General features: G+C 38.0%; 1 protein-coding gene across 17 annotated transcripts in view; it reads right to left on the minus strand.

Moving 5' to 3' along the window:
• DLGAP2 (DLG associated protein 2) overlaps positions 1 to 12005 on the minus strand; it is a 457096-nt gene that overhangs the window by 8996 nt on the left and 436095 nt on the right. For 15 of the 17 annotated variants that reach the window (XM_027892443.1, XM_027892449.1, XM_027892447.1 and 12 more), the window contains 3 exons: positions 5190 to 5281; positions 869 to 1021; positions 38 to 55 (listed from right to left, as the gene is read on the minus strand). In XM_027892443.1, coding sequence (XP_027748244.1) covers positions 38 to 55; positions 869 to 1021; positions 5190 to 5281 — 263 coding nt within the window. The remainder of the gene's footprint in view (positions 1 to 37; positions 56 to 868; positions 1022 to 5189; positions 5282 to 12005) is intronic. The other 2 variants (XM_027892460.1, XM_027892444.1) reach the window with 1 other exon arrangement.

The raw sequence follows: 12005 nt of genomic DNA on the forward strand, positions 1-12005 counted from the left end.
TCCAGTTGTCACTAGTAAGCAAGAGTTGCAAACTCACCATCCACCAACCCGTTGGCTGAAAATTAAAATCCAAGAGGAGCATGAAGAAATGAAAAAGTTGTCAAAATGCCTCCTAATTCCTCCCAAACCAAACAAGTATTCACCTGAGGCCAACAGTACTGACTCAAACCAAATGCTGTTTTCATCTGACTGATACAATAATCAGCAAGGATAGCAAGATAATTAGGGTAAGGGACAGAGCTCTAGAGAGGGGAAAGGCAGTTTCAAAATTACATTGCTTTAATGGGCAATTTGCCACCTTTGTTTTGTAAGCATCATGGTGGAGTTGCAGGGCAGAAATGTGGGCAGTTTGCCAGTAACACTCTTTGTCCCCCAGATTTGTGTGGGCTGAGCTTTAGTATGACTTGCACTATGTTTTGTCATATGCTTCCATCTCATTTCTGGTTTACTATCAGTTGTGTCGTGCAGGCAGGGTTAAACACTGAAGTGCTCAGGTTTGGGCTGCCCCAAATGTAGCAGAGTGCCAAATTTACTTTGTTTGAATTCTTGGGCTATTGTCTTCAGTCTGAATTAATAAGAGCATATGTCAGTTTTAGCCTTTAGAATGTGAATAGAAATAATTTGAACAAAAGTGTTATGGAGTGAACTAACTTAGCAAACCCCATTTTATTTCTTAAACAGTTAAGATCAACATTGTTTAAAAGACAAACCCCCTCACATCTGATGGAAGTTTCCATGTAAAAATTGGGCCATGCCAATTAAATACTTCCAGGGTTAGAAGCCTATCATGTTTCATTATTGTATTTAACACAAGGAGACTGCAGGACTACAAATGGGGAGTAAATGGTATTGTCCGTGGTCTGCTTACCTTCCTTTCAGGTGATTCTATTATTTTCCATTCATTTAGTTTCAACTGGTGCAGTTCATCAAACTTCATGCTGACGTCTTCAATGGAGAGCTGCAGTAAGTCCCAGAAACCTGCTAGATCCTGGGAAGTTGGTCTCGGCATGGCACTCGGGTCCTGTCAGGAGCAAAGGAGAGAATATGAATAGACCAGGAGGCTTTACAGATTGTGCATTGAGGCAGGAAAGGCATCGTGCCAGATTACATTTCTGCAGAGCTGCTCAGTGCTAAGGCCCTTCGCGCTTTACAGCTGGAAGCTGTGACTGGAAAGTTGTGCCTCCTACACAACCCAAACATGAATGAGCTGGATGTCACATGTGAGCCTGCTTGAATTTGCGGCATGGGAAGTTCCTTACACCATATGCTGTGCTGACCTGCATTTCTAAAAAGGAACAAGCTGACAGCCTCTGCCTGCTGATTATTAAAGGGAAGGGGAACGTGGGTTTTATTCCAGACAGCCTGAAGTCTTTCTGTTTAAAAATTGCATTCACGATAGCTGATTAGAAGACAAAACAATATCACAAAGACTTGTCAGCTTATGCTGAACTCAGTGTTTACATTGGCTTGCATTTTCAAATGTATACATGAAGTATGAAATTTTGATGGGGATTGTAGGATTTTGTTCTCTAGGGAGCTGAATCACACAAAGGAACTGGGAAGGCATTAGCACCAGGTACTGCAATTAATTGGCTCTACGTGCACAAGACTTAATGGAGCAAACATTGTTCGTAACAATTAGCAAGATGACCCTCTATTTGATTATTAACCTGCTGCCAGTGCTGGATAAAAATTGCAATACAACATTGTATGCAGACTTTTAGCCCTATGCTTTCTGAGCATTGGTACTAGTTCAGGAAGATAGCTTTCTCAGTTTAATGAGACAGGGTTTAATTGGTAAATATGTCTGTGAAGGTAGAGGAGAGATGTCTTTTCCTTCCAGATTAGGCAGAAGCCATTAAGATGGCTGGGAGAGATGGAATCAAAACCAGGCCAAAGGGACTCTGGATCTCCCCAGTCCTAGGCAAAAGTTGTAATGACTAGTTTACTGTGTTAGCATCACTGCTGTAACTGCTGATGCAAGGCACTGTGCCCCACCTTTTACAAATCTAGTGGAGAAAGGCATTTTAGATATTAAATACAATATGTATACCCATACCCAGACCCCTTTTAGAATCTGAGCAAAGAACAACTTAGAAGTCTTCTTCTCTAGAAGAAAGTCTCCTTTTCATAGGGAGCTCCAGGGATTTAACAGAACTGGCCATAAAGATTATACCAGACTTCTGGGAAAGGTTGCAACTCCAGATTAGTGTTTACTGAAAACTACTTCATTGAGTAGATCCCAATTTACTACAAAACGATTTAAAATTTATATCAGTAGTGTTAGTTACTCCACAGAGGTCAATATTTCAGGCTTTAGGACCCAACTCTTTGTGTGAAATTTGTCAGGATGGTCCCACAGCTGTATATCTTATCTTGCAATTTGTTCCCTCCAGCCTGGTCTTCTCAGTTACTCTCCCCAGTTTGCTCTAAACAGCCAGAAAATGATGCCACCCATTGCAAGGCCACTGCCTCCTGAATCAAAGCTAATTGCTCTTCTGTACCTTTGTGCTCCCCACTCTGCTCATGGTATTTGTTAAGACCATGGCCTCCAGCACGGCCCTCGCACAGAGCTGTGCCATGTGTGCTCTGGACACAAGAGGGCTGCCTTCTGCTTCATACAGATCTGCAGTTCGCAAATAAATGCTGGCACAAATGAATACTATTACAGCTAACTAAGTTTTGAAAAGATTGGCTTAAACTTGCTTCTTCTCAGAAGCTGCTCATTTATTTGTATTGTACTTGGAATTCAGCTTTGCAGCCCTCCTGAAGGAAGCCTAGAGCAAGCAACAAGTACCTACCTAGCTGCTGCTCGAGCTGCTCTGTTTTTGTCCGCAACTATGACATATTGAGCAATGATCTCACCAGCTGAGCAGGATCTGTGCTGACTAGAGACTATGCAGGAGGACACTTCAAGGTAAAAAAAACGAGGGTTACAAGAACTAATGTGAATAATCTAGAAGGGAGAAGTTATTAGTGGGTAATAGGCTTTTTCCAAGTAGTTAGGATGCACGTAGCAGATAGCCAGTCAGATTTGTAAAAAAAACTTCATCAAAACTTATGTTTTTGTAAATTTAACTTAAATTAAGGCCTTTGATAAGAGGTCTTAACCCAGAGTGTAATCAAATGTGCCTTTTGAAGTTCCCAGGACTCTTTAGAAAAGTCCATAGGAGATGGGTGAGCTTCCTGGTTAAATTTCACTTTGAGTAAGTGTATTTCTCTTCTTAAACTCTTGCTGCCTTTTGAATTGGCAGAATTAAAAGCTGTTGTTCTTTGTCCTACATTTATGCTTAGAGATGCTGAACACTGTCAATGAAACCGCCGTGTGGCAGCCCTGTGCGTGTTGGATGTTTTCAAGAAGAGGAACACACAAGCTGGCAGCATTCCCATGGGGCACTGAGATGCTGCCTTAAGAGCATATGGAAAGCCTGCTGTGGGTATACACTAAGTGACTATTTAGCAATAAACTCTATCATTAGGCATAGGGAGAAAAACCTCCAAACATGAATGACCTAAAGTCCAGACTTGCAGTTGCTGTTTTCTGCAGAGCCCATTACTGGTTTAATGAAACTGAAGAATATTCAGAGTCTAAATCTCCAGAGTGGGATAAAGCTGCTGTTATGGAGTTCAAAGGTTTATTATCCAAATAAGAAAGAGAGAAGTAAAATCTTGCCAGCTTTCTGGTCATGCTGTCTGCAAAGCTGTAGATTTCTCCTTGTGCTCCTATTGCTTTTGCAGTAATGAATTGTTCTCACTTCCAAATAGCTGACAGCCGTGCTGAGCAGGAATTGCATTTGCTATCACAGTAATGCTCTCGGCACAAGAGCTGGGCCCACTTGAAGATAAATGAAGTGGAGTGGAGGTTAGGCTCTCCAAATCTTAGTTTGCATAGCTTAATCAGGTAATGGAGGGCATTTTTAAATTTGCAGTGAGAAACTTTTGGACAATGATGAAGATTTCCTACTTTTTATATGAAACAAATTACTAGATAGAGAACACACATGATGTATTTGATAATACAGACATGATCATCTGCTTGCCTGACTTTGTATGTTTCCTCTGTCATTCTGTAGCAACTATTAAAATTCTTGTTTTGACAGAGTCTTTGAAGTGGATAATTGGATCCTTTCCTAATGAGGACCATGTATCTTATTATTTTCTATCAGAAGGTATGACTTTTTGGCACAACTTTCTCAGTAATATTTGATTTCTGTTTCAGGAATTCTGAATGTTTAACTTTATGGATGGAAAGTAGCAAATAGGTCTCTGCAGAATGGATGTTCTGCCATAAAAGTTCTGTGGCAAATGCCAACAAGCAAAGAAAAGCATCTAACCAGATGTATAGGTCTTGTCTGCTGTCATGAGTGCAACAGAATTCAGCACTTTCAATATATGAGGTGTGGGGATAGTCAGAAGGAGAAAGTTACACTTGATATTTGAGAGAATCAATGAAAGGTTTTCTACCAACAACTGTAGCTAGAAGAATTACATTCTTCTATGGATAAGTATCATCTTGCCACAATGTTTGTATCACTGATGGCTGCTGTCATATTAATGAAGATAACATTTAGAATTGAATTAGTCTCTAATGAACTTCCAGAACAATAGCAGTAACTCTCATAAGTAATATACTGCATCTGTTCCTTTAGCCCCAGGATATCTTATATATAATTGGGAATGCAAATTATGCAACTCAGTTTTATGAGCATTATGTATATCTCATTTCCAAGATCAGTCCTGTTTTCAGGTAGGTAGAAAGCTGGATCATGTATTCTCCACTATTCTATTTTACTATTCTCCACTTACTGTAATGTGTAAATTTTCTCCTTTCTTTCCTGAAATATAGTTGCTATATTAGGGTATTACAAAAATAAGCCATAATATTATGTCTCAAAAAACTTGCATTAGTTCCCTCTTAATTTTCTTTTTTGATTTTAATAAAGACAGAAAAGACAAAACATAATCAGACTGAAACTACTCGAATTACGTATTTGCTTAAAAAAAAATGTACTAGCACCATACTTAAGGATAAAGTTTAAAGAAGGAGAGCAATAAGACAAAATGTGGGACATGAAAATAACATTTCAGAATGCTACTGTTGTTGTTTTTTAAGTAAAAATATTAAATTATAAAGTTCTGTGGACAGATAACCTTAAACTCTGTAAGAATAGCCGGGTATAGTGACTTACCAGATTTTGCTGACAAAGCCAATAAAATTGCTGGAATTTCTGAGACATGAGGAGCTGAGCACTTCCAACAGCACTTCGGATCTTACCTAGAACTAAACACACACAGAGATTATTACCAATAAATGGGTTTTGGCACTAAATGCCAAATCCAGCTCAAAAATATGTAGCTGAAATTCCTGTTTATTTTATAAGGGAAGTAAATATTCGGGTTTGTTGCTTGTGATTATACAGATAAAATATTTTTTTAAAAGACTGAGTTGTAAGAAAGCTCAGTGGTAACTTGATGTCAAAGGGAGCTTTACATGTACCTTACATAATATCCTCTGGTTCTGCAATCACAAATTATTTCACTCAGTTGTGTGGATGATCCCTGGGGGAACTCTCTTTATCCTGTGTGTTCTGAGGGTAAGGTTAATATGTTAAACTGTAATATAACATTCTCCTACCATAAGGATGAGATCCTCAGAGGAATTACATCTCTGAGACATGTCTTGTTACACCCATTAGGAGTTACAGGTTGTCTTCCAAGGAACATATACAATGTTCTCAGTGCAGGAGCTTCAGAAAAAGTAGGACACAAGCAGATGCTCCAGGACTTTGCTGAATCAGGATCAGCCCCCATGGATATGTTGGTATTTCCCCACTGTCCATTTACAGTGTGCATAAGCACTGGGGAAAGGGACCAAACTCATTTTAATTGACTTTGTTTCCAAGAGTCATCTGTCTAAATTAAAACTTCTGAATGCTCTATAATCAGTGATCCGAGCCTGTCAGCTCAGCCATGTTAGGCACTTATTTTTAGATGAGCTGAATTTCTTCCTGGAGATGCCTCTGTCTTTCTATTGACTATAGTGCCTAGGGGAATGGCTTATCTAAATCCTCCTGACTCCCACAGTTGCTGGGATATATGCCATACTTTGGTAGGTAGCACTATGCTTTCCTACACCTCCTTTCTACATATCCTTTCCTACACTTCCTTTCCTCCACATCCGTCTCTGTGATGAAAATGCAACACTTTAAAAAGCATTATAAACTGTGGTCTCAATGGAAAATTGATTTTAGCTGGAGAATTTCCAGATCTTTTTATAATGTTAAAGATATAGAGATGTGAACTAAGGGTAGACAGCATTACTTTGACGTATTTTACTTACATTTGGGGAAACCAAACTGATAATTCAAACAGGATGGAGAGGGTGGAATAAAGCTACAATGGTACAGCAGAACTGATCTGCAGCCCACAATATAGGAAACATTAAACTCCATCAGGGCTTAACATTTTGTTGTTATTTAGAATAAGTACAGGATGACACGTGAAACCAGGATCTTGGTAGTAGGTTTTCATTTTAATTCTGCTTTCTCTAGACCAGTGAAACATCTTGCTACATCATACTACTTGCTACAAGTAGAAGCAAGAGACAATTTGAAAGTTTTGGGCTCCAGTTACAAACTCAGTAACTTTCGAAGCATGTGTTAATGTGTAGAGCTGTTGTTCTCAAACTCTATTCCATTATTTGTTAGATAAACAGTACAGCTGTGCCACAAGACTAAATTAAACAGCAATATACATAATTCATCAGCCCTGTGTGACATGCATTATGAAAGGGTTAAGTGGTTCAGGACTTTATGAGTAATTCACTGGGGTTTGTGGGTTTTTCGTTGGCCAAATGAAATAAAGCATTTTAATTGGTTTGGGGTTTTTTTTGATCACCAAATCCCTCACTTTTCTCTACATCATTATTGGCATACAGAAAAAATGTTTTGAGTGTTAAAACCTGGACAAACATACAAAAAACTAACTAAAAAAAAAAATGTTTCATTTAATCTGAAACAAATTGCTTTAATTTGGTTTCCAGCATTTTTAATAAAGGTGATGAGTTCTGTGACAAACACCCTTGTATCCTCCCTTTTTCTCTTAGTGCTCTGTAACTCAGGACATTAGACAAACTCCCAGTGTGGGCTCAGAGTTCATTCTTTTCCAGGATGAGGAATTGTGCTATAGCAGGTCCCTGACATCATGTATTTCATGCTATATTTTCAACTATTCACTGGGCAGAAAGAAAGTGAGATGATTCCATAGGCTGATGGTTGTTGTGCTTATCTCATAGTGAATATAGTTCAGTTTTAGATTCCTCTGCTGAATTTTATTGTTCATAGTTCAAACAGCTATGAACTACACTCACATAGCCTAAGAGGCATTGGTTGTAGACCTAATGTACAAAATAGATCCTGACAAAACCTATATATGTCTGATATTTTCTAGTGAATCTCAAAGTTACCCCAAGCCCCATATTAAATAAGCATTTATTTTATCTTCGTTACCCCAAAGGATCATGTCAACAAGCATTAGTGATTTATAGCCCAGTGCAGAATTTTTGTGTGATATAAATCTGTCAGGGATGTAAGACTGGGCTAGTTGCATGTGTCACTGAGTCACAGTGCTGAATGCACATGTATAATTACAGTCCTAGCATTTACTAAAGATCTAACTCTATTTCCATTTTAATAAGTAAATCAGACATAATAAAACATAGAGGTTAGAATCCCTCATATTCATGCTACTCTACTTTGCTGTAATTAAATTAAAGTATTAAAACACTTCAACTCATAATCTTTAGCACAATATTAATAGACATCCAAAACCTTGTTATTAATTTCATGCATTGGGGAATTATTTTGATGAGTGCAGATTGATTATCTCCATGAAAGAATGATGAATGCTAGAGACTGGAGAGATTGAGATGTTTGGTGGTGCCTAGAAGATTTTTCTTGTAAATAAATAATGATAAAATCTACCAATGCACACAAATAGATATAATTTTCATATAATCCATATACCTTCCACCATTAAGATAATATTACATTTGCCCAAATGTCAGGAAAGAGTCACGCAACCTTCGTTCTGCTCCCTGATGTGTATGAAGCATTCCATTTCTGTTGTGTGGTCCTGTTTGACTTCTGCTCTGAACATATACAGAACACTGACTGTGACTTCAATAAAACCAGACTCAGGATTTACATCTAGGTTAGAGATTGTGTGAATTGCACAATTAACACAATGGTGTCTTTTCCCCTGAAGTAATCATGTTAAAAAATTGCTAGTAATATATATGTGTGGAATTGCTTGAGAAATTCTACAAAATCTTGTAATCAAAAACTATTTCATATCACAAAGGTAAAGGGAGTAGAGGTCTGTATTGATGAAACCGATTAAAATCTGATTCTGTAACTCTGCTTTTGACAGGTTAAAAGCTTTGTATAATTGTGCCACTGCTATACTGGCAGTGAGAAACTAGCAACAATCAATCTACTTCTGGCATTCATTACTGTTTATTTAAATGATGTGTTTTAATTTAAATTTTCATTCCATTTGATCATTCAATTTTTCCCCCTCTACTTGTAAATAAATTGCTCCACAAACAATCTGAAAAATATGCCTGAAAAAAAAATGAAACTGGCAGTTAGTTCATCATCCTAACTCAAAGTAAGGCACGACATTTGTCTAATCTTTAAACTTAAATTAGTAATCTTTAGAAATGTCTTTTTCACTATCAACAGAGCATGTCAGCAAAAAAATAAATGTATAATGTTCAGATGCCATTTTAGGACAACACAGCCTCCAGCTGGCAGTGCTCTGGAGGTTAGTTAGGACAATGAAATCCTTGCGCACCAAGTGGGACTTGCTGCAAATTTGCTTAATAAAGCTGAGTTCACAGAGGAGAAAATTTCAGCAGAACAATAGAAATGATAGAACGAATTATTGTATTCTACCTTATAGGACTTTACAGACTGTTTCAGGGCAATTAAGACATTCTTTAGTCATTCACAACACTGCAAATGTAAATTTCAGCAGTTCCTGAAGGATAAGTTTGTGAAAAGCATTAGAGAATTATGTCAGTAATTTCTCTTTGGCTAAAGGATAACCCATATTTGGTCAAACACCTAAGAAAGCTTTTGTGGATAATTAATTGATGAATATACTAAAATAAATTGATTGTGAGGGTTTTTTTGTTGGTTTTCATTTCCCCCTCCCCTCCCCCTCCCTACCCCCAAATTATGAGAGATTTAACTGTGTTTTCTTTTACTATTCAGCCCTTTTAGTAAAGCCCTCGCAATACTGTGGAAATATCAGCCACAGGATTAGCAAGGAAGAATCCAGTGCCCATCCATGGAATGAAGGCAAAGGGGGAAGAGAAGGGTGATACTTCGAGCTCTCACTCTCTCACTCTTTTTTCCCACTTTAGTATGTAGCTATGCCAGCAGACCTCCTAACCATAGAGCAGAAGATACCAGCATAGTCTATACTGCTGTTAATTTTTGCACCTATCTCAGTGTTTTTATGTAGGAGTAAACTCTGTGCAGCTGTTCTCCATAATGAAGTATTTCAGAGGTCAATCATGGGGCACTAAGAAGCCCAGGAATTCATCTTCCCTCTACCAGACCTTGCCCACGAGCTGTGGGCAAGGACTGTGGCTCCCCTAGCTGGCCTGCTCTCCCCCTCCCTGAGCTGCTCTCCCTGCTGCCATCACAGTGCTCACCGGAGGCAGAGTCCTGACCCTCTTGGTCTTCAATAGCTTTGTGACAGTTGAGAGTGTTTTTCTTGTCATCACCTACACACCAGTAATAGCCAAACACAATTTTCAGGGTGTAAAACTGCAACTCCAGTCAGCACGCATGAGAAACACATATAATTGCTTGGAGGCACCCTGCTAATGCAAATGATCTGATGACTAACCCTGGGAACAGTTACAGCCACATATCTATCTATATTTATCTATACCTCTATATCTACCTCTGTATCTCTATCTATCTATCTATCTATCTATCTATCTATCTATCTATCTATCTATCTATCTATCTATGTTATATTTAACACTTAGAACACAAATAACTGCCCCCACAAACAATATATGAACTTTGCAGAGACTTCAAAATGTAATTCATGGCAACTGACCAAACAAAAAAATTCTATGAAAACAAAGAGAGAGATGTTATTTTTGCTGCAGTGATTATCTTCTTTCTAAGACCTGATGAGTGAAGTTCTTAAAACAGCACTCTGGGACAAAAGCTACAGTGAAAGAAAAAAATCAATACAGCAATCAGACAGCTTTTGGTGATCTCGGAGATATTGTGTTAAAGCCAGAAATGAAATTTTTTTCTAAAATGTAGTTCTATTTTAACTCTTCCCATGTTTAAAATGAAATAGAAGTGGTATCATAAGGACAGCCGTCTCCCAAGAGATGCAAAGCTGTATTTGGCCTTCAGGTACAATTAATATACCCAGGCCAAAAAGAAATGATTCAGCATTAAGAATGGCAGTTTGAATGTGCAAACTTTGCTATGAAGTGTTTTGGGAATAATAGCTCCTGCTGGAAGATGGAAAACCATATTTATTTGCTTTTGGCTTGGCCATTTTTGTGTATTTTCTTCAAGGAACTGACAAACATTTAAATATGTCAAGATCCATTTCATGCTGGGATATCATTAAACTTAAGTTCTGGTGGATAAATACCTTACAAGCTCCGTAGCTCAAACTGGGGATACAAAATATAATAAAGAATCGACAGAAAAAAAAATTATTCACACTGATTTTTTAAAATGCTGCGAAGCTCATTCTCTTGGTGAAATTAATTCTTTGAAAACTTCTTCTTACTTGATCTAAGCATTGCTAGGTGAAAGGATACTATTTCAAAGATAATGTAATTTGAAAATTATTCCAGGAAGGTCTCTTGAAATGAGTCACATAAAATGGAAAATTGGAACTTTGGGGTTTACTTTTGACAATCAGCTGAACAATCCAGTTCTGGATACGCTACATAGACCTATTCTATAATAACTTCTTTAATCTATTAGGGAAGCCAAAATGTTCCCCCAAACATAAGTAATTAACCCATTTTTATTCGTTTGACAAAGGAATTTCAAAGGTCCATTTCAGTTGTGTTTTATAAAATCTGTATCAGGGAATTGCTCTCTTTTTTTTCCCCTCTTTTTTCCTCTTACAGGTTAGAGTTACTCTACAGATGGGGAAACAAAATTCTGATATTATATTTTGCTTTCTGACTGAAATATTCCACGTTAAAAGGGTGTCACTAACTCCAAATATTAATATTAATTACTGAAGTCCATTTTGTCTTCATGTCCTTTGTACAATTTACAGAAAACTACTTCCCTGATTGCCATTTCACCATGCAACAAGGTATTTTAGAGTATTTCTGGAGTGCAAGAGTATAACTTCACATGGTGGGAAGCAGGGTGGTTCTGCACCTGAGAACAGGTAGTCAGCTAAAGCCAGCTCCTCCAGGTTTTTCTCATGGAGTACACAGTTTCATATTCCAAGGAATAACACTGCTAACTGCCTCTCTGTTTCTCCCAGCAAGGAATACTGACGTGAGTGTTTTCCCACTGTTCATTTCATGTGGCTGCAGATGTGACTAGGGCTGTGCACAAGGAAGAGCTTGCAGAGAGAGGAGATAGGAGAAGTCCAGCCCTTGCCTGCAAATGCCTCATTGGCATCCTAGGAAAAGAGAGGGGCTAACTGCCTGTGTGTTTCTCTCCTTTGCACTCCAAATAATTTTACTCTTTCCAAAGGGATCAAAGTCTTGCTCTTTGAACTTCTGCTTCAGATCAAAAGCACTGATGCCCCTACATCAGTAACAGGTAATCTGGGAAGCAGGAGCTTAGGCATTCTTACAATATGACATTGAAATGTTAGTATTCAGCAGTGCAAAAATTTGGAGAATTGAAAAATAAGACACGTGGTAAAATGTAGTGACAAATAACTGTTATGAAAGAAAGCTTGGAAATTTTCATATGAGCTAA

The sequence above is a fragment of the Empidonax traillii genome, unplaced genomic scaffold (assembly GCF_003031625.1).
Source record: "Empidonax traillii isolate 1590-97213 ecotype Southwest subspecies unplaced genomic scaffold, ASM303162v1 scaffold352:size1026972, whole genome shotgun sequence".
Lineage (NCBI taxonomy): Eukaryota > Metazoa > Chordata > Aves > Passeriformes > Tyrannidae > Empidonax > Empidonax traillii.